Source organism: Vigna umbellata, chromosome 2 (assembly GCF_029865625.1).
Source record: "Vigna umbellata cultivar VRB3 chromosome 2, Vumbellata_1.0, whole genome shotgun sequence".
NCBI classification, from domain to species: domain Eukaryota; kingdom Viridiplantae; phylum Streptophyta; class Magnoliopsida; order Fabales; family Fabaceae; genus Vigna; species Vigna umbellata.
In genome coordinates this window covers 43,851,650-43,874,296 of record NC_142166.1, presented here as the reverse complement: position 1 = coordinate 43,874,296, position 22,647 = coordinate 43,851,650, and the positions used below count along the sequence as shown (strand labels likewise).

General features: G+C 34.5%; 2 protein-coding genes across 3 annotated transcripts; one reads left to right on the top strand and one right to left on the bottom strand.

Annotated features, from left to right (window-relative positions):
• Nucleotides 1-4,252: 4,252 nt before the first annotated feature.
• Nucleotides 4,253-8,877, top strand: LOC148204082 (uncharacterized). Of its 2 annotated transcripts, XM_088106965.1 has the most exons (16): nt 4,269-4,482; nt 4,687-4,715; nt 4,834-4,955; nt 5,159-5,236; nt 5,356-5,475; nt 5,593-5,712; nt 5,815-5,956; nt 6,137-6,313; nt 6,450-6,605; nt 6,756-6,862; nt 7,309-7,399; nt 7,501-7,642; nt 7,710-7,866; nt 8,033-8,149; nt 8,368-8,494; nt 8,584-8,877. In XM_088106965.1, exons 1-16 carry the CDS (start codon nt 4,410-4,412, stop codon nt 8,815-8,817), a joined length of 1,992 nt encoding a protein of 663 aa, XP_087963091.1. In that variant the 5' UTR covers nt 4,269-4,409; the 3' UTR covers nt 8,818-8,877. The 2 variants fall into 2 exon arrangements, with proteins under 2 accessions (XP_087963092.1, XP_087963091.1); XM_088106966.1 differs by lacking the exons at nt 8,368-8,494; nt 8,584-8,877 and having other exon boundaries at nt 4,253-4,482; nt 7,998-8,150.
• A 1,321-nt stretch (nt 8,878-10,198) lies between these two features.
• On the bottom strand, nt 10,199-14,595 carry ATL43 (RING/U-box superfamily protein). The gene has a single exon (XM_088106967.1). The coding sequence runs from the start codon at nt 12,426-12,428 to the stop codon at nt 11,079-11,081; it is 1,350 nt and encodes a 449-aa protein (XP_087963093.1). The 5' UTR covers nt 12,429-14,595; the 3' UTR covers nt 10,199-11,078.
• Nucleotides 14,596-22,647: the final 8,052 nt, after the last annotated feature.

Here is a 22,647-nt window from a genome sequence, read left to right as displayed (position 1 = left end):
TTCATATAACTATTTAAATTTATTATTTTTTCCGTCTTTAATTCTATATTATATGACTATATGATGAGCAATCCAACTCTAATTCTTTAATTCTGTATTATATGATTATCCCATCAATCAAATGACTATCTGATCAGCAGATGAGGGAATTGCTAACTCTCATCTTTAATTAACAAATTTTAATTTTGCTTAATTTTACTGTTTAAAAACTAAAAATAAATTTAATATTTTTGTTAAAAAAGACTAATAAATTGTGTCAGTTAAGAAATCTTTTTCATTCTTCGTGGCCGTTACAGGAAAAAGAAGTGGTTGAAGAAACAAAGTGGAACAAGATTGTTGGAAGCAATTTTTTTTTCACATGACTATAGTTTCTATTTTTACGTTACCTAACTGACAAGTTTAGGAGGACTTGATTAGCCTAAAATTGTTAATTTATATGGAGAGCCTTATGCTTTTTAACTGTCACATGTTTTCTCTTGTCGACCAACTACTAGATTCCTATACGCCACCGTCCTCATCACGCAGTCAACCTAAATCACTATTAGTTGTTAAAATGCAAATTACCTACTCATGCTTTATACTTTATAGGTTTGGGAAAGAATGATGTTATGCATTTTAGTACAGACCTTCGTATGATTTTTTTTACTAAGTACACCATATTTATCTTCATTGCCAATGATTAGTTTCATACTTTCTATTGTAATGATTCAATTAAATTGTCAATGGAAATGCATTAATGATAAAGTTGTTTCCATTTATAGTTTAAGAAATTTGTGTATTAAAAATATAATGCAATCAATTGTGTCTATTTCAAGAATCTAATCATAATTTTTTCCTTTAATATCAATTCTATATATTATATTACGTAAAATTTCATTTAAATTACAAATTAAAATATATTAATGATTATATAATCATCAAAATTTATATATATATATATATATAAGGCTATGAATTAAATATATTAATGATCATATTATTTTCATTTAAAATAATTTTCTTTAAAGTTTATGATGAAATCACACATTTTATTCTTTAAAAATTTAGAAAATGTCATTTTGATATCAATTTGATCAATTAAGTAGGTCCAATTTTACTTAAAATTACATAAATGTATTTGTTATCAACTGATACAACATTAAGCGGTATCAGAGTGGTCTTGAGTACTAGTTTGTGTTGCAGGCCTTAAACATCACTAGTAAAAAATGGGGCTACTAACGCGCTCATTATGCTTCGGTTGGCCAGAAACCAAAGCATAAAATGAGACAATGACATTTTTGAAATTATTGGAAAAGTGTATGCCTTGGTTCTATCTCAACCGAAGCCATAGAGAAGCTATAGTCTCGATTACAAGGGCAACTGAGGCCATAAAGCCTGCGAAAGTTCCCAAGAAAAGATTTTTTAGCTGACAAATATATCTGTGCATGGTTTTTGGCCTCAGTTATCTTCAGAACCAAGGCTAAACCCCCCTACTCCAACTGAGAATCCTATCTACAGCCTCACATGGTTTTTGGCCTCGGTTACTCTCAGAACCGAGGCCAAAACCCCTCCGCTCCACTAACATTCCCGCTTTGTACTTTGACGTTTGAACTAACAGACTTTTTGAAAGGGGGCTATGGCCTCGGTTCTCCTTGGAACCAAGGTAAAAAGGTTCATTAAAATTGCAAAAATGTCATTTAATATAATTTTTGAATATTTTTTCTGGGCATTTTAGGTCTCGGTTCTTTATATAATCGAAGTAATAACATGCATTTAGGCTTAAATTTCGCGAACAAAGACATTTTTAGATAGAAGGCCTTCGTTTAGATTTAAATTGCGTCGTTGCTCTCTTTCTCGCCCTCTCTTCTTCACTCCTCAATCGTGGCTTCACAAGAAGGGGGAAGTACCCATCTTCATCTTTTTTTTTTCTTCTTGTTTCGTTTCACCCCGCAGTGAGGGAGGCGCGAACCTCCTTTTCCTCTTCTCCAACTCTGGTTCGTGTTTCACATGGAGGGAAGACTCCCTTCCCCCTTCTCGGTGTTGGTTCGTTTTTGCAAGAAGGGAGGCGACTTCGACAGCTTAGGTGCATCTTTCTTTCTCGAGATGTGGTAGCAGTGACCCCTCCGCGAGGGTTTGTGTTCTAGTGTCTTCGCAATGAAGGGAAGTCGCGTTTGACCTCGTACCGATTTGGGAATTTTTTATTAATCTAATTCGTGCGTTTTTGTGCTTGCAAAATTTTCTTGCAATTTGAGATTTGTAATTAGGGTTTTAATTGTTCTGGTTTTGGGAATTTACGTTCGAGTTGGGTTTTATTTAAAAATTCTATATAAGAGCACGTGATTTTAAAAAATAAAAAATAAAGGGTTTTGACATCGATTCTAGCCTGAATCGCTGCCATAGACCCATGTTATTACCTCGGGTGCAGAATAACCGAAGTAGAAACTTTGGGCATATTATCTCGGTTGGAACCGAGGCCAAAAGTCCCCACCTTTTTACCTCGCTAGTATAGGCCTTGGTTCGAAAACCGAAGTGTATTATAAAAAACAACCGATGTCGTTTCCCTTTATAGTAGTAGTGCATCTAGGACACTAAGCAATAGACCATATCATTTAGCGTCACTTTTTACGAATGATTTGGTACTAAATAGTGCCAATGTGTCGTCATCTTTACACTGCAAGTTTGGAGCAATTTAGTTTCAAGACACTGAGGAACAAAAAGTGTAGTTGAATGCAAGGTTTTGCAATAAGGATGAAATTGAGTGTCACTTTTTATGAAAGGTTTGGCACTGAGTGCCAATTTGTATGTTGAATATGTTTTCTTTTTTGGCTATTTAAGATAGATTTATAATAAACTTTATATATGTTTATGATTATTATTATATTTGATTAAAGTGACAATATGGTTGTGGATATGTATGGTGATGGTATTGAAGGAAGAGAAATTCCTTGTGGCAATAACTATAGTGTAACTCTAGACATATGAGATTTCATAAGACGCTCTAATAATCATTCACATTCAAACGAAGTACAATGTATTATGTCGTAAAAAATAATAAAAAGTTCTAGTCGATGAATAGTGTTTGATCCTAGGCGCGAAAGAAATTAACTATGTGTGGTCGAGTGATAACCCCTTGAAACTAGGTTCTGCGGAGCCTAGAAACCACCACAGGTGTATACCTCTGGTGAGTTTCAATGTCAAGGGAATGTATCTAGATAATTGAATCAAGTGTCAACTGTTTATGTGCATCTATATGATTTATTGTATTTAATTCATGTTTAACTTATATTTGATATAATTTAATTGTCTCACGATAACTCTTTTGTACACTAGCTTACCCTGTCATTTCTTTTGTGGTTGTTTGTCTCTTTTGTGATGATCACTTAATGGTGTGAGCATGTGAGAGGAAAGTCTTGATACATTTTTAGTGGAGAGAGTAACGAGGTGTAATAGTTTTTATCGGATTGTAGTAATTATTCAGTATGAGTTTTTTAAAACTTTAAGTCATTTTTAATTGTTTTCTATACATTTTATTTTTACCGTTATTTATTTTAAAGATAACTATATTAATTATATATATATATATATATATATATATATATGAAACAATTTATTTTGTTTTACCATCTAATGTCTTATTTTTATTAGTTATAAATGGCTAACAATGGAATGTTATAAAGCCTACGAATTTTGATTCATGGTTCATATGTTTTGTTTTTGATAAAAAATTTATTTAATTGACAAATTAGTTATATTATTCAATATTTTGTAAATGTCTACTCAAACTATCAATTAAGATGCATTAAGTGATAATGTTTTTAATGTGTGGTTTTATAAAACAATTACGTGTCAGTAAAACAAATTAACTACATTTAACATTCTCGTTATATCCGTGGAGTATAACGTGTTTGTTTATTTGAGGAAATGTTACTGGCACATTCTTTAATATTCTTTGTAATACACACTTTTATACAATTAATGATAGTAAATAATATATGATACTTGCACAATATTATAATTTTTAATTAAGAAACTTTAACGTGTATATTTCTAAATTCTTGTGTTGTGTTGACTGTATTAATAACTATTTGTGCGAGACATAACTTCTGATATTTTATTAATTAACAGTATTAAAAATTCATAATATCAATTTATTAAAATTAAACTCATAATAAAATAAAGGTTGACAAAAGTTATATGCTTTTGAATGTTCTGATTACATGACTGATTATATTATTAATCTTTTCTCTGACCTTGCTTAGAATTAAGTTTCATACTCTAACAGAAGAACCTCCCTCTTGTAGCTTTTTTTCTTAAGCCTTTTTATGCAGATATAAAGAAGTTATGCAGATCCCATTGATGAAAAGAATTTGAAAACTACGTTTGTCATCATACAGAAAAGCCCAAAGAGCTCAAAACCTAAGAAAAAGACGATGGACTTCACTAAGCATTTTCTGTTCTTGATGCTGCAATTCCTCGTGGTTCTGGGAGATGATACCAAACCAGGTTTCTGAGCTTCATCTCACCCTTTTTCGATTTTAGCCTTTTTACTGAAGGCAATTCTGCCACAACTATGTTTTTATCGAGTCCAACAAATTCAATGCAGAAGAGTAAAAAAGTGCACCAGGATTTGTATTAATGAAAATAATAGCTATTTGCTAAGATATCTGAGATTTTTCAAGGGACTAATTCACTGTGTGTCATCCCCAGGAGTACGATTGGATATTCAAGATAAACATGTAATCCACTTCTGCAATGAATTCAAGATATACATTTTATTTATTGTTTAACTATGGCTTTTTGCAGAGGCTTTAGCCATTGGTTTTGTCTGTATATAACTCTGTTTGTTCTGACCAGGTGATAATGGATAATGGCATAGTCCAGGTCAACTTATCAAATCCTGAAGGAATTGTCACCGGAATTCGATATAATGGCATCGACAATTTGCTGGAAGTTCTCAACGAAGAATACGACAGAGGGTATACCAGTTTAATTTCAAATTAATAAATTAATAACGGCAGAAAGCTCTCTTCTAGGACAATTCACAAACACTGAACACGCAAAGAATAATCTCCAATGAGAATCGGCTAGCTATTTTATTGCTTGTCAGCATCCCGAATCTGAAATCGTATCCTAATTTTACTTTTTACATTTGTCTTGTTCATTTGATGTATGCGTGTAGGTACTGGGACATCGTTTGGGACGAAGGTGGAGAAAATAGAACAAAAAAAGGAGCAAAGGGAAAGGGTAGATTTGACAGGTTTGGTTCGTGGACCTTGTAATTTTTTCAAAAAAGAAAAATATTTAGGAAAGAGAAAAAAATATTTTATAAAAACATTTTACAAATAATATAAGTATTAGTTAATTGAATATATACAGAATGGAAGGCACAAATTTAACGGTGATAGTAGAAAAGGAGGAACAAGTAGAGCTATCTTTCACCAGAACATGGAATGCATCTTTTCAGGGGAAGCTTCCGCCACTCAACATTGACAAAAGGTTCTTCTACTTTCAACCTACTCCCTCTTTGTTTCTGGGGTTCCGTTTCGGAAGCAACATTGAGTTAATTACATGACTGTGATGATATATGATAACGAGGAAGATGATTATGTGCAGGTTTATATTGCTTCGTGGTTCCTCTGGGTTCTACAGCTATGCCATTTACGAGCATTTGAAGGAATGGCCAGCTTTCGATATCGACAATACAAGGATCGCATTCAAACCTAGGAAAGACAAGTGGGTAACAATTGCTTTACTTTGCGGTTCCTCAGAAAAGAATAAAAAGCGAAGCACGTGTTTTGTTTTGTTTATCTCGTAGGTTGTTCTTTTATTGGACAGGTTCCATTACATGTCTATAGCGGACAACAGACAGAGATTTATGCCTCTGCCCGATGACCGGATACCCCCAAGAGGTCAAGTGCTTGCCTACCCTGAGGCTGTGCGTCTTGTTGACCCCGTGGAGCCCGAATTCAAAGGCGAGGTATGCTTTTGGTTCATCTATCACCAAACTTACAAAATAGTCAAAATTAGGTCATTTAGGTATCTATCTAATCTCCTTTTCAGTTACTTACTAAAAACATATGATTTTGAATAAGATTATTAGTCCAAAATATATGATTCCGACAAGGTAACCTCAAAGTTGGTCTGTGTTTAAAAACAGGTGGATGATAAATATGAGTATTCATGCGAGAGTCGATACAATCGTGTTCACGGCTGGATGAGCATTGATCCATTGAATTCCACCGGATTCTGGCTAATTACGCCAAGCTATGAGTTCCGATCTGCTGGACCCCTCAAGCAATACCTTACTTCTCACGATGGCCCCACCACACTCTCTGTAAGACTTTTTGCTAACTTTTTTTTTTTATCACTGGATTGTACTTTCTCGTATTGTTTTTTTGGTTCAACTCAGAACAACACTCAATTCTATTTAAAGGTGTAAAAATCCACATTTGGGAAACTACATGAATCAGGTATTTCATAGCACGCATTATTCAGGTGCGGATCTGATAATGAAATTTGGGCCTAATGAGCCGTGGAAGAAAGTCTATGGGCCCATATTCTTATACCTTAATTCTCTATCCAACGGTGTTAGCCCAAACAAACTCTGGGAGGACGCCAAACAACAGGTATGCCACTATTATAATTTTTTCTAAACTGATTAAACGTTAAGGATAAGTCGTTGTTTTCAGAAATCATTTTTCAATCAATATCATTGTCGTTGTTACAGTGTTAAATGTTTGCCACTTTTAGTTTACAAAAGAAACATAAAACTGCAGATGGTCAATGAAGTTGAGAGCTGGCCCTATACATTTCCAGCTTCCAAGGACTTTCTCTCATCTGAGCAACGAGGTAAAGTCCAAGGTAGATTGCTTGTCCGAGACAGGTAGGTCACTTATTTAACTTTCATCTTCAGAAATCTCCAGACAGCTAAGGTTTATCTCATTGATTCTTACGTAGTAAAAGTTATTCAAGAAACGTGTAAAATATTTTTCTAGTATTTTTGTCTTATCACACTCACAATCTCAAATAAAAATTCAAATGCTTATATCAGAACTACGAGTTATTCCTGCAGAATATTATGTCGTAGACATAGACACATCATTCATTTTTTTGAAAAGGAAATCATCCAGCCTTAACAGTGTGTTAAGGTTGTAAATCAGTATAAGGAAGAATGACCAAATGATGTTTAATGGTGTTTAAAACAATTAACACTTAATTTCTTATGGTGTCACCATTTACTAAATCTAGATATTTCGGTGTATTTATTTCTTCTTCACCTTCATTTTTATACCACGATGGTATATTTATTCTATAGCTAAATCTGTTTAGGAAGGTCAGTGATGCATTCATCCCAGTTAGTGGTGCTTATGTGGGACTAGCAGCCGTAGGAGATGTTGGATCTTGGCAACGAGAATGTAAGGTAACATTTAAAATAATTCCTTTTACCATTTATATAAACAACAGCAACACATTGAGCCACTGGAGAAAAAAAAAATGACAAGTGTAATTATTTCCTTACAGGGTTATCAATTTTGGACCATTACTGATGATAAAGGCTATTTCTCAATTATTAACATACGCCCTGGGGACTATAATCTCTACTCCTGGGTCACTGGATACATTGGTGATTATCAATTCGATAAAATCATCAACGTAACTTCAGGTATGAAGTTTTTTGGAAGTTCCACAATATATTTTGTTTAAAACTCATTAGGCCAATGTTTAAACAGGTTGTCAAATTAATGTGCATGAGCTTGTTTATGAGCCACCTAGAGATGGTCCTACGTTGTGGGAAATAGGCATCCCTGATCGTTCAGCTGCTGAGTTCTATGTTCCTGACCCAAATCCCATGTACATTAACAAACTCTATGTCAACCATACAGACAGGTTCCTTTCCTCCTTACCCACTTAAACATATTTTGTCCTGTAAATGTTATGCACAAGTTCAATATATGTTGCTCCCTAGGCTTTTGTTTTTTCATCCAAATATTAATTATATCATTGAACTTTCATTTTAGAGAAAAAGGAAACTTTGTGTCCCCATTGCTTGCAGGTTTAGGCAATATGGTTTGTGGGAAAGATATGCTGATTTGTATCCAAATAAAGACCTAGTTTACACTGTTGGCGTTAGTGACTACAGAAAAGATTGGTTCTTTGCTCAGGTTAATAGGTGTGTTTTTTTTTTTTTGCTTTTCTTTTGCAATGCCAATGTCTTATGTTCATATCTATTTTAAACCCAAGCCCCACCCATGAAAGCGCACATATTATCATTTGGAAAATTTTATTTTAGGAGAGTTTAGGATCTGTACTTGTTCTTACAGCCTAGGTTTTCTCAAAAGATGTCCTGTCTCTCTCCCTCTCTGATTACTTTTCTTTACTGTTCCGCAGGAAGAAAGATAATGGCACTTATCAAGGAACCACATGGCAAATTAACTTCAACCTTGATCGTGTGAATACCAATGGAAGCTACACATTGCGAGTGGCTCTGGCATCTGTGCATAATGCAGAATTACAGGTCTAAAACTCTGTTCAATAATTTTGATATTCATCATGAAAATTTTCTGCAATGAACAAGGTTTTCTTTTTTGAAATTTTGGGAGGTAGATTCGGATAAACAAATTAGAAGCAGATCCAGCTTTATTTTCAAGCGGAGTGATTGGAAAGGAGAATACAATAGCTAGACATGGAATTCACGGTCTCTATTGGCTGTTCAGCGTTGATGTAGACGGCACTCTTCTTGTGCAGGGGAACAATACCATCTTTCTAACGCAACCGATGAACACAAGTCCTTTTATAGGAATTATGTACGACTATATTCGTTTAGAATATAAACGCTGAAAATCAAATTAACGATTGTTCTCAAGAATATTCAGTTCAAAAGTAAATGTTTTATCAACATACTCGTTTCAAAAACTTTTCTCATTCTTCTTTTCCTCTTTTCATTCTGTTTACGTTTACAAACACTTATTTCCTCTTTAAAACAAATTTAATGAAATAGCAAATAAATGGTAGATGTGAAGAGACGTCACTCTCAATCAACCCTGTTTTCAGCAAATAGTTTTTATTGGTTAAGGATTTTATTTTTATTCGTTATCAAAAAAATTTCTTTAATATCATGTACGTACAACTCGTGTAATGCACCAGCGCTACAATTTTTATTATATTTTTAATATTTATTTTAAATTTATAAAAGCATATTAGTGAATACGTGTATAAATATTTTAAAAGTAATAATATATATTTATATTTATATCGTCGGTGTCTATTGGTATTTGGTGGAAGTGCTTATCTTCAATAAAGGCAATACAGATAGCGCCAAGGACAAAACTCATACAATTTTTTTGGGTATTCTTTTTATTTTGTTTTTTAGTTAGAATTGGAATTTTAGTTCAGTGACCTTTATATCTAAATTCAATGATTCCGGCAAGAGTTACAAGGTCCTTGAACAAATATATTCCATCATCAAGTCATTCCGTCAATTCTATTAGTAAGGACAAAAAATCTAAAAAGAAGAACAGTGAAATACCTAAAGGCTCTGCTTTCCTAGTTATTTTAAAATTAAGGCTGGGTTATCCAATTTGGAATGATGATAAGTTCAAAAAAGAGATCGCATTAAATATATTTGTTTAATTATATCTGTATTGCATGATGATATTATGTAAATATTTATAGCAAAGCATCATTTGTCCATCTTGGACTTTTGAGTAAATTATTTACATTGAATTATTTAGTAACATTAATTTGTTTCTCTTACCTTGCTCACTAGCAAATTTTATTGTGTTAATGATTAGATATTGTATGTTCACACCTTTTAAAAATAATTAGGGAGATACATGTGTTTGATTATCAGTGTGTGAAATATCGTCCAATCAACATAATTCATGTCATGAGAAATGTCAGCTCAATTAACTACTAACTATTTTATTTTTCATTGAACTATTATATCATAGATGAATAATACTACGATTACACATATTAACATTCTTTACACACCTGTTATAGAAATAAAATAGTTATAAAAAAGGAAAAAAAATAATAAAAAATAATGACGAATAAATATAAAAAATTTGTATATGTTATTAACTTATGTATATTTGTTGGAGACTTGTCTTTTGTTGTACACCCTAATCATAATTATATTGGATAACTGTCGCTTAAAAAATTGATTTAAAAAAATAGTTGGATCAACCATGTTAGATAGAACCTTCCCCTTTTTCCGTGATTCTGAGTTGTGTATAGTAATCAGTTTCCCACCTGCTTCACTTCAGGTTGTGGGGCTCCCTGCAGAAACAGGTTTTTCTTTTTATTTAGAAAGACAAAGAATTGATGAAAATCCGGAAAGAATATGACCGTTAAGTGAAATGGCAGCCGGCAGTGAGTGTTTCAGTCGCACTGCGAGTATCTTTTACATTCAAATTTGACAAAGAAAAGAAGATATACAAAGTCGTACAAGAATCACACTACACTGCCGCAATGACTTCCGAGAAGAAGGATCACAAATTCTTTCACTTCGCAGCATAACTTAAATCATTTATTATATTTAATCCATAGCAGAGCAGGTATTTTTTAATAGAAAGAAAATGTTTTGAAGTTTGGTGGGGAGAAATGTTAGCATTATTTAAACTTTGAAGACTGGGAAGAAACGACAAAGTGAGGCAATTTAATATGAGATGTGTTTGATATTTACAGACGAAAGGATATAAAAAGAAAAAGCATAGTTAAAAAGTGTGTGTGTGAGAGAGTGTGAGTGCATGGAGAGTGAGAAGAAATAATTGAGGAAGTGCGTAAGAGAAGAGAGAAGGGATCTCTCTCCGTATCCGTATCCCATTCATGCACACTGGTGCAGGATCATGTCCCTTCCATCCACGTGCCTCCTTTATCAGTTGCACTTTGTTCAATTGTTGCACAAAGTTAAAGAAAGAGAGAAATAAAAAGATCCGAAAAAGAAAAAAACGAAGAAAGTGAGTTAATATTTTGTGTTGTGTTGGGAGTGACAAATCCTATGTTAAACTAGGCTAAGATACAAAGGAATGCAGTGGTTTGTCTGTTTGTGAAGGAGTGAGAGAGTGGTGATGGAAGAGAAAACCACCCCGAAGTTCCTACCGTACCGATGGTTGGGTTTGGGAATGTGTGTGTGACTTGGAAATCCAACCCAACCATCTTCTCACCAGACCCTCTTCTCTTTCTCTCTCTCCATGTCCTTGTCCTTGTTGCTCCCACTCTCTGTCTCTCTGTCTCTCTGTGTCCTCCTCGTTATTATTATTGCCATTGCTGGAGAACCTGCTCAATCCCGTGATCTCAGACACACTTCTCGAATTTATTATCCCTCTGCCACTCCAACTGTCCTCAACCTCATCATCATTGGTACGGCGCGTCCCCCTTCGTCTTCCACCTCGGCGCGTGTTCCATTGCGCCTCGCTCATTATCATCTCCGACGTCAGATACAGCAGGTCCGAAGCTTGCACGTCGCTCCATCTCTGCTGGACCCCATTCATATTCATATTCGTTTTCATTTTCATTTTCCCTGGGCCTGGCTCCGGGCCCGGGGAGACAATGATCCGGTGTTCCAACCTCCGTTCCGCGCTTGTCCTGTCTCCCTCTCTCTCCGCTTCTTGCGTCAACAACATCCCGTCTTTTCTGCCACGTACAAACCAACCAAACCCAACAACACCAACGCTCTCGTTCTTTTTCCTCGATGTGGCGCTATCCAACGAACTCCTGAACGACGTCGTCCACCTCCGACTCTGCTCCTCCGTTCCCCTCTCCCCCACCGACGAATGCCTCCGCCCAATCTCCTGCTTCTCCACGTCCATATTCAACCGTGCGCGTTCCTGGTTCGTGTTGTTGTTCTGGCTGTTGCGCTGGGGCTGAGTTTGGCAGCGGAAAGGCTTTGTGTCCTCCACCAGAAGAATGTCCTCCGGATCCACGCGGTACCGGCACAGAGGACACGTGGAATGCGCGTCCAGCCACGTGTCCACGCACTCGACGTGGAACGCGTGCTTGCATTTCGGCAACAGCCGGAGAACCTCCGCCGCCTCGAACTTCGTCAGGCACACCGCGCAGTCCAGCCCTTCCTTTTGTCCCCGCAGCGCTCCGAATCTGAAAACGGGAAGCGATTCCACTACGGTCCGGTCAATGCCGGAGTTCTTTCTCCCGGAGAACGGCGCCACCGTCCACGGAATCGAGCTCCCGCCGCTATGGATGGCGCCGCCGTTGCAGTGTTTGATGTAAAGAAGGAGGAGTGATGTGAGGGAGATTATGGTGGTCAAAACGCATACGACCACCGCAATGCCTGGTCTGAAAGGCGGCGAGGTGTCATTGTCGGTGTCGGGCGGCGGTGGTGCAATGATTCGTTGGGGAGTGGGAGGTGGAGTTTCTCTGGTGTGTGCTGCGTATGTGAGGAGTAGAAGGAGAGCGAGCAGGAGGAAGTGGGAGGGTGCAGGAGCCATGTGGGGGCGCTGGTGGTGGTTAGCTGAGGAGGGTGAAGCGCAGCATTAATTTTTAATCATGTGGAGTGGACAGGGGAAGCTATTTTGGTAGAGATTCTATGGTAAGGATTCAGGGGAAAAACATACAAAAAGACAAAGACAAATACGTATATAACTTCTCATCTTTTTATTAATTATTAATTAAATACATCACCTACTCTTCTTTCCAAATATCACTTCTTTGTACTGCTTGTCTTCATTTATTTTAATTTAACACTATTTTTTAAATATTTAATGCCTTAATATCAACATATTTCTCCGATTCTTCTTTCTTTAAACCTCTTCTGGACTAATTAATTCATTTCTCTTCAAACCAATTTTGTTTCTCTTTTTTATTTTAAGAGAATCAATTCCAGATCTTCAGAAATCAATATATATATATATATATATATATCCCCAATTCAGTTTCTACCATTCTACTCTTCTCTCTTTATGGTAAAGCTATATTTTCATTTCTTTGAGAATAATGTTCATATGATATACATCATGTAATACAGTAATAAATTAAATTTTTCTAGAAATGTATAGAAAAGTTCTGTCAATACACTCTGACGTGGTTTTACCAATTTATTATATATAGAAAGTTATAATTTCGAAAACTATTTAATATAGTAATTTATGATTAGTTAATACTTGAATAAATATGAGTGGCAGTGAGATTTTGATGGAAGGAAAAAAAAGAGATGTGATGAGAAGTTAGAGAGGGGACCACCTTAGACAATAAGCAAACAAGAAGATAAAATGGGTGGCGGTTCTTGAATGGATCTAATGGCCCCTTTTGAAACAGCATCGGGAAAGGAACCTATAATACTGAGGCTACGAGATAGGAAGAAGCGCAACATTGTAAATCTCTGCTGAGGTAAAAAAAACAGGGTAGCACAACTACCATGCTGGTATGAATTTCATTGTCATGCTGCTTTCATTTTTGTTTTTGCTCCAATTAGTCATGTGTTGTTTACATGTGAAGTCTCATCAAGAATATCGATCTCTATAACAACATTTCTGATTGCTCAAAAGTTCATTGCAGACTGCACCAGACACTAGTCACGGGACCACTGCCTCTTATCACAACTCTCACCCATGTGCTTCTGCTCATTAATTTTATTCTTCACGCTAATTAGTCTACGTAGTTTGGCCATGACATAAATTAAGCTCCAACATTATGGAACCTCGTGAAGCCAATTTCTTGTCTGTTTTCAATTCTTTTCGCAACCTAAGTTTAGGCAAATTATTGTCCTTTTACCACCCAACCATCTACAATTAGTGGTCTATTTTGCATGTTAGTTTAATATAATTACTAAACTGGCAAGCTTTTTCTATATACTCTAATATGCAGAAGAAAAACACAACTTGCCTGGTTGTTATTTGTCAGACCATCAATACAATAACTATGACTCCGTATTTATATGGTGTACTTGTTAAAATGGGGATCTGGACCACAGTATTCTATTACATGGCTAAGCCTAATTGAATATGCACCTCAAGATATACACATCACAGATTAGAATGCTGCGGTGTTATTGATTGTATTTTTATCTTGTTCTGCATGAAAAATGAATGAGTAGTGCCATACTCTTGGAAGAAAACACCTGCAAGATTGAGACTTGTATTTATTTCTTGTACTCCAGAAATCATTTGCCCTCAGCAGCTCCAATTGTGCCACACTAACTTGTGTTATCATTTCGGCTATGGTTCCTTTAATCTTTTTCGACCTTCAAAGTTCATGAATTCATGTTTGTTTTTCTTATGCTACTAACAAAGTTTTGTGTGTCTGATATTTATGAGAAACTCAAAATTCTCCATGACAGTGTTTTTAAAGTGTGTACGTGGACCTGTAAGGCATTTCCGTGATGAATAATAGTTTTTTAAAATAAGATGTTTTTGGAGTGATTGATGGATTTAGATAATGCATGATTCTTGAATTTCACTCACAAGGAATCAGCATCTGTGGACTGGGGCTAGTTTGCAGGAGTATCTCTGCTGACTGTATTGGTGCCATTTTTATCTGCTGATGATGATATAGTGAATATTGAATGCAGACCTTTTTGGTTGATTTAACACTGACTCAATGATTTGAAATTCTAACAGGTTCTGAAGCAGACATGCACTGGTCACCTCAATCAAATTATATATTTTCTACTTCATAACTTCCCACAGAAATTCATATATTAATTAAACTTAAATATAAAAAACAAAACATGATCATTTAGATAATCTTGAAATTAGGGTGAGGATTTGAGAGGAAAAAAGTAGATGAATTTGATAGGATGGAGAAGAGATTAGTGTTGTTTGGATCAAGGGCATATTCGCTTCTGCAGATTTATTGCGGAAACAGATTTAGTTGAATAGATTTACGAGAATGGACATTGTTCGCTTTCAAGATTTGTGAGCAAGTGAGGAAGAGGATTTGAGAAATGACCATCTCACTAAAATCAAGAGATGTGTGAAGATAAATTAGTCTTTCATCGTAATATTCCTCATATTCCATATTTGTTTACTTCAATAGATCGTTCCTTCTCCTTCCCCTACGCCATATAATATAATAACAATATTAAATAATAATAAATAATAGTGATAATTATAATAATATTAAATAATATATAATTATAGTGATAACAATAGAAATATTAAATAATAATATTATTATTATTAAATAACAAAAAATAATAGTGATGATAAAATAAATATTAAATAATAATATATAGTAATATTAAATATTATTATTATTAAATAATATTATTATTATTATTAAATAATAATAATATTATTAAATAATAATAATATTATTATTATTAAATAATATTATTATTATTATTAAATAATAATAATATTATTATTATTAAATAATATTATTATTATTATTAAATAATAATAATATTATTAAATAATAATATTATTATTATTATTAAATAATATTTTTATTATTAAATATTAAGAATAATAAATAATAATATATTAATTTTAACTACAAGAGTAAAATAATAATTTTATATTTTAATCTATTAAAAAAATTGTTTATCATATCAATCAAATCACTTAGAAACTTCATCTTTTATATTTTAATCTATTAAAAGAATTAACATTCATTAATAAAATTAACTTGAAAATATAGAAATTTAATTTAGTAAAATAAAATTATTTTTTTACATTTATTATTTTTATAATATAAGTATGATTTATTAAAATTGAGGTCGCACCCAATTGCCCTCGTTGCGCAACGTCCCCATCGACGGCGGCTGCTGAAAAGGTGATGGCATTTTATAAAATTATTGAGGGTAAGAGAGACATTTGAGACTAAATCAGCTCAAATCTTCGCAAAACAGCGAGACACAAAAAAACCCCATATCTCGCAAATCTTCACAAATAGTTCCTCGCTCATCCCTCCATGTGAACATGTTTTAATCTAATTTCGTCGCTCTCAAACCCTTGTGAACAGTAATTTCTGTTCAAGTGAACACGTTACCTTCAAACTCCTTTTCATTTCAGCAGATCGCACTGTTCACACGTATTTGCGAGCAACGATGAGTGATGAATTTTGTGTTCACTTGACACGAAGTGCAAGGAAGGAATTGGTGCGGTTTGCGGGATGTAAGAATTTTTTATCACCAGCTAGAACGAAGAGATTTGTAGGGATTTACGGTGCAATATCTCATTTACCATTGTACTATTATAGAATTGCAGCTCCAGTCGTCCAAAAGCTTAAATACATAATCGATTCGCAATATGAAATTTGGTTGGAACAGTGGCTGGAATAGAAGCTTAAGTACATATGAAGATGATGGTTGAAGATGAAAAGGAGTGAAGGTGCAGAAGATGAATAATAGTGGCTAGAACGAAATTTGTTGGAAGTGTATTCGGTTCCTCCACCCGTATTCGATTCCATAGGTGTGAAGATTTTATATGGAACCATGTATTCGGTTCCATATAAGGTGGTCCGTTAAGCCATTATTTTTATCCTTTTAACTGCATAGAGGTTATGGAGTAGTTATTAATTTTGTTTAAACATAAAACCCATTTATTTTGAACCTGTGATGGCCAAACTTTATATAAGGGAATGTGTTACTCTCAATTTTGATCACTAAGCCTACTCCTCTATTCAGAAAACACACCATCGAGTTTCAGTGAGTTAAGGTTTAGAAAAACAAAACTGTCTGTGTTTGGATTACAAAAGTTGCATTGACAGGAGGTACGCACGTTATTCTTTCATTTTGCTTCCGCTGTTTTTGATCTGAATGTGTTACTCTGATGTTAATATATCATGTCTAGGTCAATTTTACACTCTGTTATTTTATTATTTCACACTAAACTCGCCATCAATGTCACCGGCAGTGGCAGCAGCGCCACCCCTCTTTCTCCCTTTTCTCCCTCCACCAATCCTTCCTCCCCTTCTCCCTCAGGCTTTCTCGCCCCTCCCCCACATAACTCTGGAGCTGCATCTCTCGGACTCGTTGGAGTTTCTGTCACCCTTCTTTCACTTGCAGCAACTTTCTTCTATTAAAAGTTGAAAAGGCGATGCTTGCAGTTCAAGAAATGATCTTTAGGGGGACTGATATAGTGGCAATACTCTAGAGTGGATTCTTGTGAAGGAGGAGGTGCAGATGATGGGGTCTGATATGAGGTTGGCACCTTTCGGGTCTAGGAGAAGGGTTTGCCCTGAGAAAGCCATGGGTGTGGCGAGCGTTGAGCTTTAGGTTGTTATGTTGCCCTGAGAAAGCCCTGTGAAACTGTTTTAGTTGTTTTTAGTGAAAGGAAGGAAAAATAAATGTTGCTATATCTCAAAAGCAACTTTTCGTATCTAGAAGAAGGGACAAAGATTTTCATCCATTAAAATATGCTAGTGTCTTTGTTTGCTTTTATATTTCAAAACATACTGAATGCAGCTTATAATCATTTGTTTGTATGACGAATATAACAAATAAATTGAATAGGATAAAACCAATTTTTTTATAATTTAAAAAAAAAATAAACTTTTAACAATTAAAAAATATTACAATATTAAAATTAATTTTAATAATTTTTAATGTTAATCTTTTACTCTTTATAAACATTTTTACAATTAAATATAGCATTAACAATTATCATTTTATATTACTTTAATAACTAGGAGCATTTTGGTAATCTTCAATTTCTACCAATTAAACAATTTTTTTTGTCACATCAATCAAATCCTACACTAATTCTCACAAACTTTACTTCCAAATTCGCTCTCAATTACCTCCAAATTCACTCAAACAAACAACAAAAGATTTACCCTCACATCCATTCAATCACTCTCCCCCGAATCATCTCCTATAAACATCCTCAAGTGAACAAAGCCTTACGCTGTGTTTGTTTGAAGGGAAATGATTGTTCACGGTGATTGGCAACGATGGATTTGGAAAACGAGCGTTGTTCTCTTGCGATGATGGAACAACGATGATTTGCGAGATAACACTGTTGAAGTGATCTCGCTAATTTGTGAGGATTTGCGCTGATTTAGTACACAAAGACTCATATACCCTGTACAGATATTAAAGAGGAAGATAGTAGTTAATGGAGGACCAAGAACGTTGTTGATGATGATGAGGGAGTGGATGAAGATGACCAAACGTGGAAGAAGCAGGGGTTGAAGAAGTGATGTTCATGGCTAGGTATTCGGTTCGAAGAAGAGGGTATCCGGTTCGAGTTTTTGGAAGGAGTTTGACGTATTCGGTTACAAGGTTGGCATATCCGGTTACACATTCTCGAACAACTTCCATGGGAGGCATATTCGGTTACACATCCCGTATCCGGTTACAGCTTGTCCAAGAAGTTCCAAGCGAATACACAGTCTGCTATCCGGTTCCAACTTGTCCAACAACAGTCTGGTATCCGGTTCCAGGCAATGTGTGCGCGTGTTTAATCGGTTGTTCTGCTTCCACATTGGTTGGTCCTCCTCCTCCGAATTCTATCGCTGGCGTATTCTTGTCGCTGGTGGGGGGTCACGGCATACGATGTTTGGGGCTGGTGGGACTAGGATGCGGTCGATTGAGCGGTACGAGGTGGGGAGGGACCGGTGGGTGGCGATGGATCTGCTACCTGGGTTTCGGGTTGGGTGTGTGGGGTTTGTTGGCGGGGAGGGGAGGGAGTTCTGGGTGCTGGGAGGGTACAACGTGTCACAGATCATATCCGGGGTTTTTCGGGTGGATGAGTATTACAGGGATGCGGTGGTGATGGAAGTTGAGGATGGGGGTGGCGGGAGGTTGGGGATGTGTGGGGGCATGGGGAGAGAGTGGGAGTTGGGAAGATTGTGGTGGTGGATGCTGATGGATGTCCCACCCTTTTCAAGCTTGATGGGAACAAGATTTTGAGGCCCCTAAATTGGACCGTGTTGCATCGCTTAACTGGAAGTTTTTATTAGATGCTCTGTTATATCATTATAAACCTGTAAATTCTAATATGATGGTTAATGTAAATTCCATCGTGATTTAATTATGAGTCTTTTCCAGCTGATTTCCGAGAATAGATCTGCATCATGTTGAGCACATTGGTCATGTGGCGAATTGCAACCTTAATACTAGTTGCTTCTCGATATATGATATACATATTTATCCAAAGGTTCAATGAAGACAAGTTTTTTTTATTGGTGCTTCTGTTATCAACAACGAAGATTCGTGTGTGTTGATTGCAAATTAATGCAGAAATTGATGTTGTAATAGATGATGTTTGCAAATTACTTCTAAGCATTATAATTTTTTTACTAAATTCATTTTACTTCTAAAAATTGTAATTTTTTTTAATAAATTCATTTTACTAAATTATAATTTTTTACTTTTAAAAAATTAATTTTAATTATTATTTTTAATTTTTTACTCTTTATAAACATTTTTACAATTAAATATAACATTAACAAATAACATTTTATATTACTAGGGGCATTTTGGTAATCTTAAATTTCTACCAATTAAACAAAATTTTTAAATCTGTCACGTCAATCAAATCCTACACTAATTCTCACAGACTTTACTTCCAAATCTACTCTCAATTACCCACAAATCCACTCAAAAAAACAACAAAAATATTACCCTCAAATCCATTCAAATTATCTCCCTCAAATCATCTCCCCAAATCACCTCAAAAAGAACAAAAAGAAACAACTAAAATTCATTCACTCCAACCCATTCAAATCTACTCAAATTCATCTATTCACTCTCTTTAAAATTCATATTCAAAATTATACATAAATGAAAAAATTGGAATCGGTTTTGAATATGTTTTATATACGTGGATGTATATAATTTTCAGAATCATATTATCTAAAAAAACCTATTTTTCATTTTATTTCACTATCTTATTTTGATGATCTCCATTGTAAAAAAAATATTTTTTTTATAAAATTAGAAAAAGTAAAGTGATCAATAAAATAAAATACACTATTCTTCTTATAGGATTTACATGGTTGAAGTGTAATAATAATTAATCGAATTTGAGTGATATCATCAATACTAAAATATTAAAGTTGAAATTTAAAATTAGTATTCTATATTTTCTTAAAATTCAAAGAATAAATTTTGTTCATAAAAATACATATACGGTGAATGTTAAAAGTAATTTTTTTTTATATAATTGAATTGATTTTGAATTGAAAAGAAAAATTAACTTTAATAAAAGAAAATTTAGGATAATTAAGTAAAAATTTAAAATCTACAATGAAAAATACATAATAATTATTTCTTTCATTTGCTCTTAAAACAATCAATATACAAGAAAGACTCATGAAAAAAGTACCATAATCTATAAACTAATATTTCACAAACAAAAAAAAGTTGCTTTTGTTTTTTCAAAAATCAAATAAGAACACATGAAATAAAAGTAAAAGAAATGAATATGTTTTTATTTATTTTTTAAATACAAAAATGTATAAGTGTGAGAGATAAGTTAAGAGAAATAATAAGTAACTTAAAAGACAAGAGAGAAACATAAAAATATTTTAATTAATTTTTTAATTTTTAATTTTATGTTTTATTATTTATTAATATTAAATTCCATACTTTATTTACGATTAAAAAAATACTTAATTTAATTTTATCAATTATGTTGATATTTATACAGAATTTTAAAAATTTGAGGTTGTTAAACATAATTTATATTTAATTATGTAGTTAAATACATAACATCTTTTTATCAATTATAGAGTTTCCATTTCATATTAAATATAAATTAAGATAAACATCTTTAACAAATATTTTAAAAGTAGAACTACTAAAAGTTCAACATATAACATCCGAAAAGTTATAGTATGAACTACATGAATGAGACATCACATAATAATAAGATAGAACAGGTACTGGAAAAATAAAAGTTACTTACAGTTATTCTAAAATAACCATAAATTTAAAACTTTACAAAATATAATTAATTCAGATACAAAATATAAGAACAAAACGAGTGGTCATACAAGCAATGTATAAATCGAATGGTCCTAAACTAAGAGGTTGGAGGTTCCTCGCTCAACACCTGCTCCCGACAACACTCTTCACACTCTGCTCACACTCACAGGGTGATCATTGCAAAGGAAAACCGACAAACAAACAAGACAAGACAGAAAAGAAGGGTAAGCTAGTGTAATTTAATTAATCATGTTAACATGCAACTCAGACAAACATATGATACAATTATACACATACAAATATCATATGAGCATGTTATGACCGACCATTTTACTATGGTCGTTCGTGCACTCGTGGGAGGTAACTTGGAAACCTCACGATTACCATAGCTGGAAACCCAAGTTGCCACACGAGGTTAACCCTTCATCCCTCACTGTAGCTGGAAACCCAAGCTACCACATGAGTTTAGTCCGTGAGCTGGAAACCCAAGCTACCACGCGACCACACCTCCTACTATTCTCACCACATGCCTCACCGACTCGATGACCATTAAAATGTCAGGATGAACGCCAAGACTAGCTTCCCTTATTCATACTTTTACCACATTGAAACCAACCACCAAGACATTCCTCCTTGGAATTCTCTTTCACATCAATATTATAAATATCACATCATACTTTCACTTTGACACCATTATGTTAATGTGTACATAAGCCATTAAAGCAACTGAAATAAATATAAATATATGCCGAACAGAAATCACCAAACATATATAAACAATACCGAACATATTGTGAATGTTGGAGACCGAACGATCTCTCACTACCTAAAGAATAGGACCGAACGGTTCATAACATGTACGGCTGAAGAGATGGCCGAACGCTATTTTAAAAAAATCGACCACTATAAGATACCGAGTACACAACATGACCAAATACTACAACCAGGCCAAGAACTAAGTTAGATCTAACGCTTATGGCTTAGACAAAACACCTATAGTTTAAGTCGAACACCTATATCTTAGGTCGAATACCAATAGCTTAGGCCGAACACTAAGATATAACCGAACAGTCATTAACGGGTAAGACCCATAAGAGGTCGAACATAGTTAAGACCGATTACCAATACGAGACCGAGTATTATGAAGAGACCGAGTTCGAGTATAAGACCGAACACCACTGAGACTCATTGATAGTATAACCTAACACTATTGAGACTGAGTGATAGTACATGACCGAGCGGTCATTAACAGGTAAGGCTTATAACAGACCGAACACAGTTAAGACCGAAGGCTATGACTAGACTAGGCGCTAAATTCAATTAAATATTGGCATAATACCGATCGGTCATTAACTGAAGATCTACAATAGCAGAACTCAATTAAGACTGAGCACCAGAGAAAACTGAATGGTCAATGAAGGACCCTCAACAAATGCTCAATTTTCTGCAAAATTTTGCTGAACTTCTGCAGAATTATGAATAAGCTAGATTTTACCAAAACTAAACAATTTCCCTAACTTCTAATCCTCCAAACATGAATCCTATACACCTTTACACCTATCCAAGGTTACCTAAATCTTTCTAACATCTTTTCAAAGAGTCTCATACCATATTTCACTCCAAAATCTGCATAATCAACAACTCAAGGACCGAATATCAGATTTCTTACTTTTGGTACAGATTTGAGTGACTTAAGAGTTCTAACAACTCTTAAAAAACTTAACCAGATTCTCCATACATACCACACTCACACCTAACACCAATTTCCCATTTTCGCTGCCACACTTCCTCACAATTCACTCGGCCATGAACCAGAATTCCGCAGAAAAGCA

Excerpts from the sequence above, each read along its gene's own strand:
- LOC148204082 (XM_088106965.1), top strand. The coding sequence starts at position 4,410 with ATGGACTTCACTAAGCATTTTCTGTTCTTGATGCTGCAATTCCTCGTG. Across the intron at positions 7,400-7,500 it reads CTTGGCAACGAGAATGTAAG|GGTTATCAATTTTGGACCAT; the intron begins GTAACATTTAAA and ends ATTTCCTTACAG. Across the intron at positions 7,643-7,709 it reads AATCATCAACGTAACTTCAG|GTTGTCAAATTAATGTGCAT; the intron begins GTATGAAGTTTT and ends ATGTTTAAACAG.
- ATL43 (XM_088106967.1), bottom strand. The coding sequence starts at position 12,428 with ATGGCTCCTGCACCCTCCCACTTCCTCCTGCTCGCTCTCCTTCTACTC.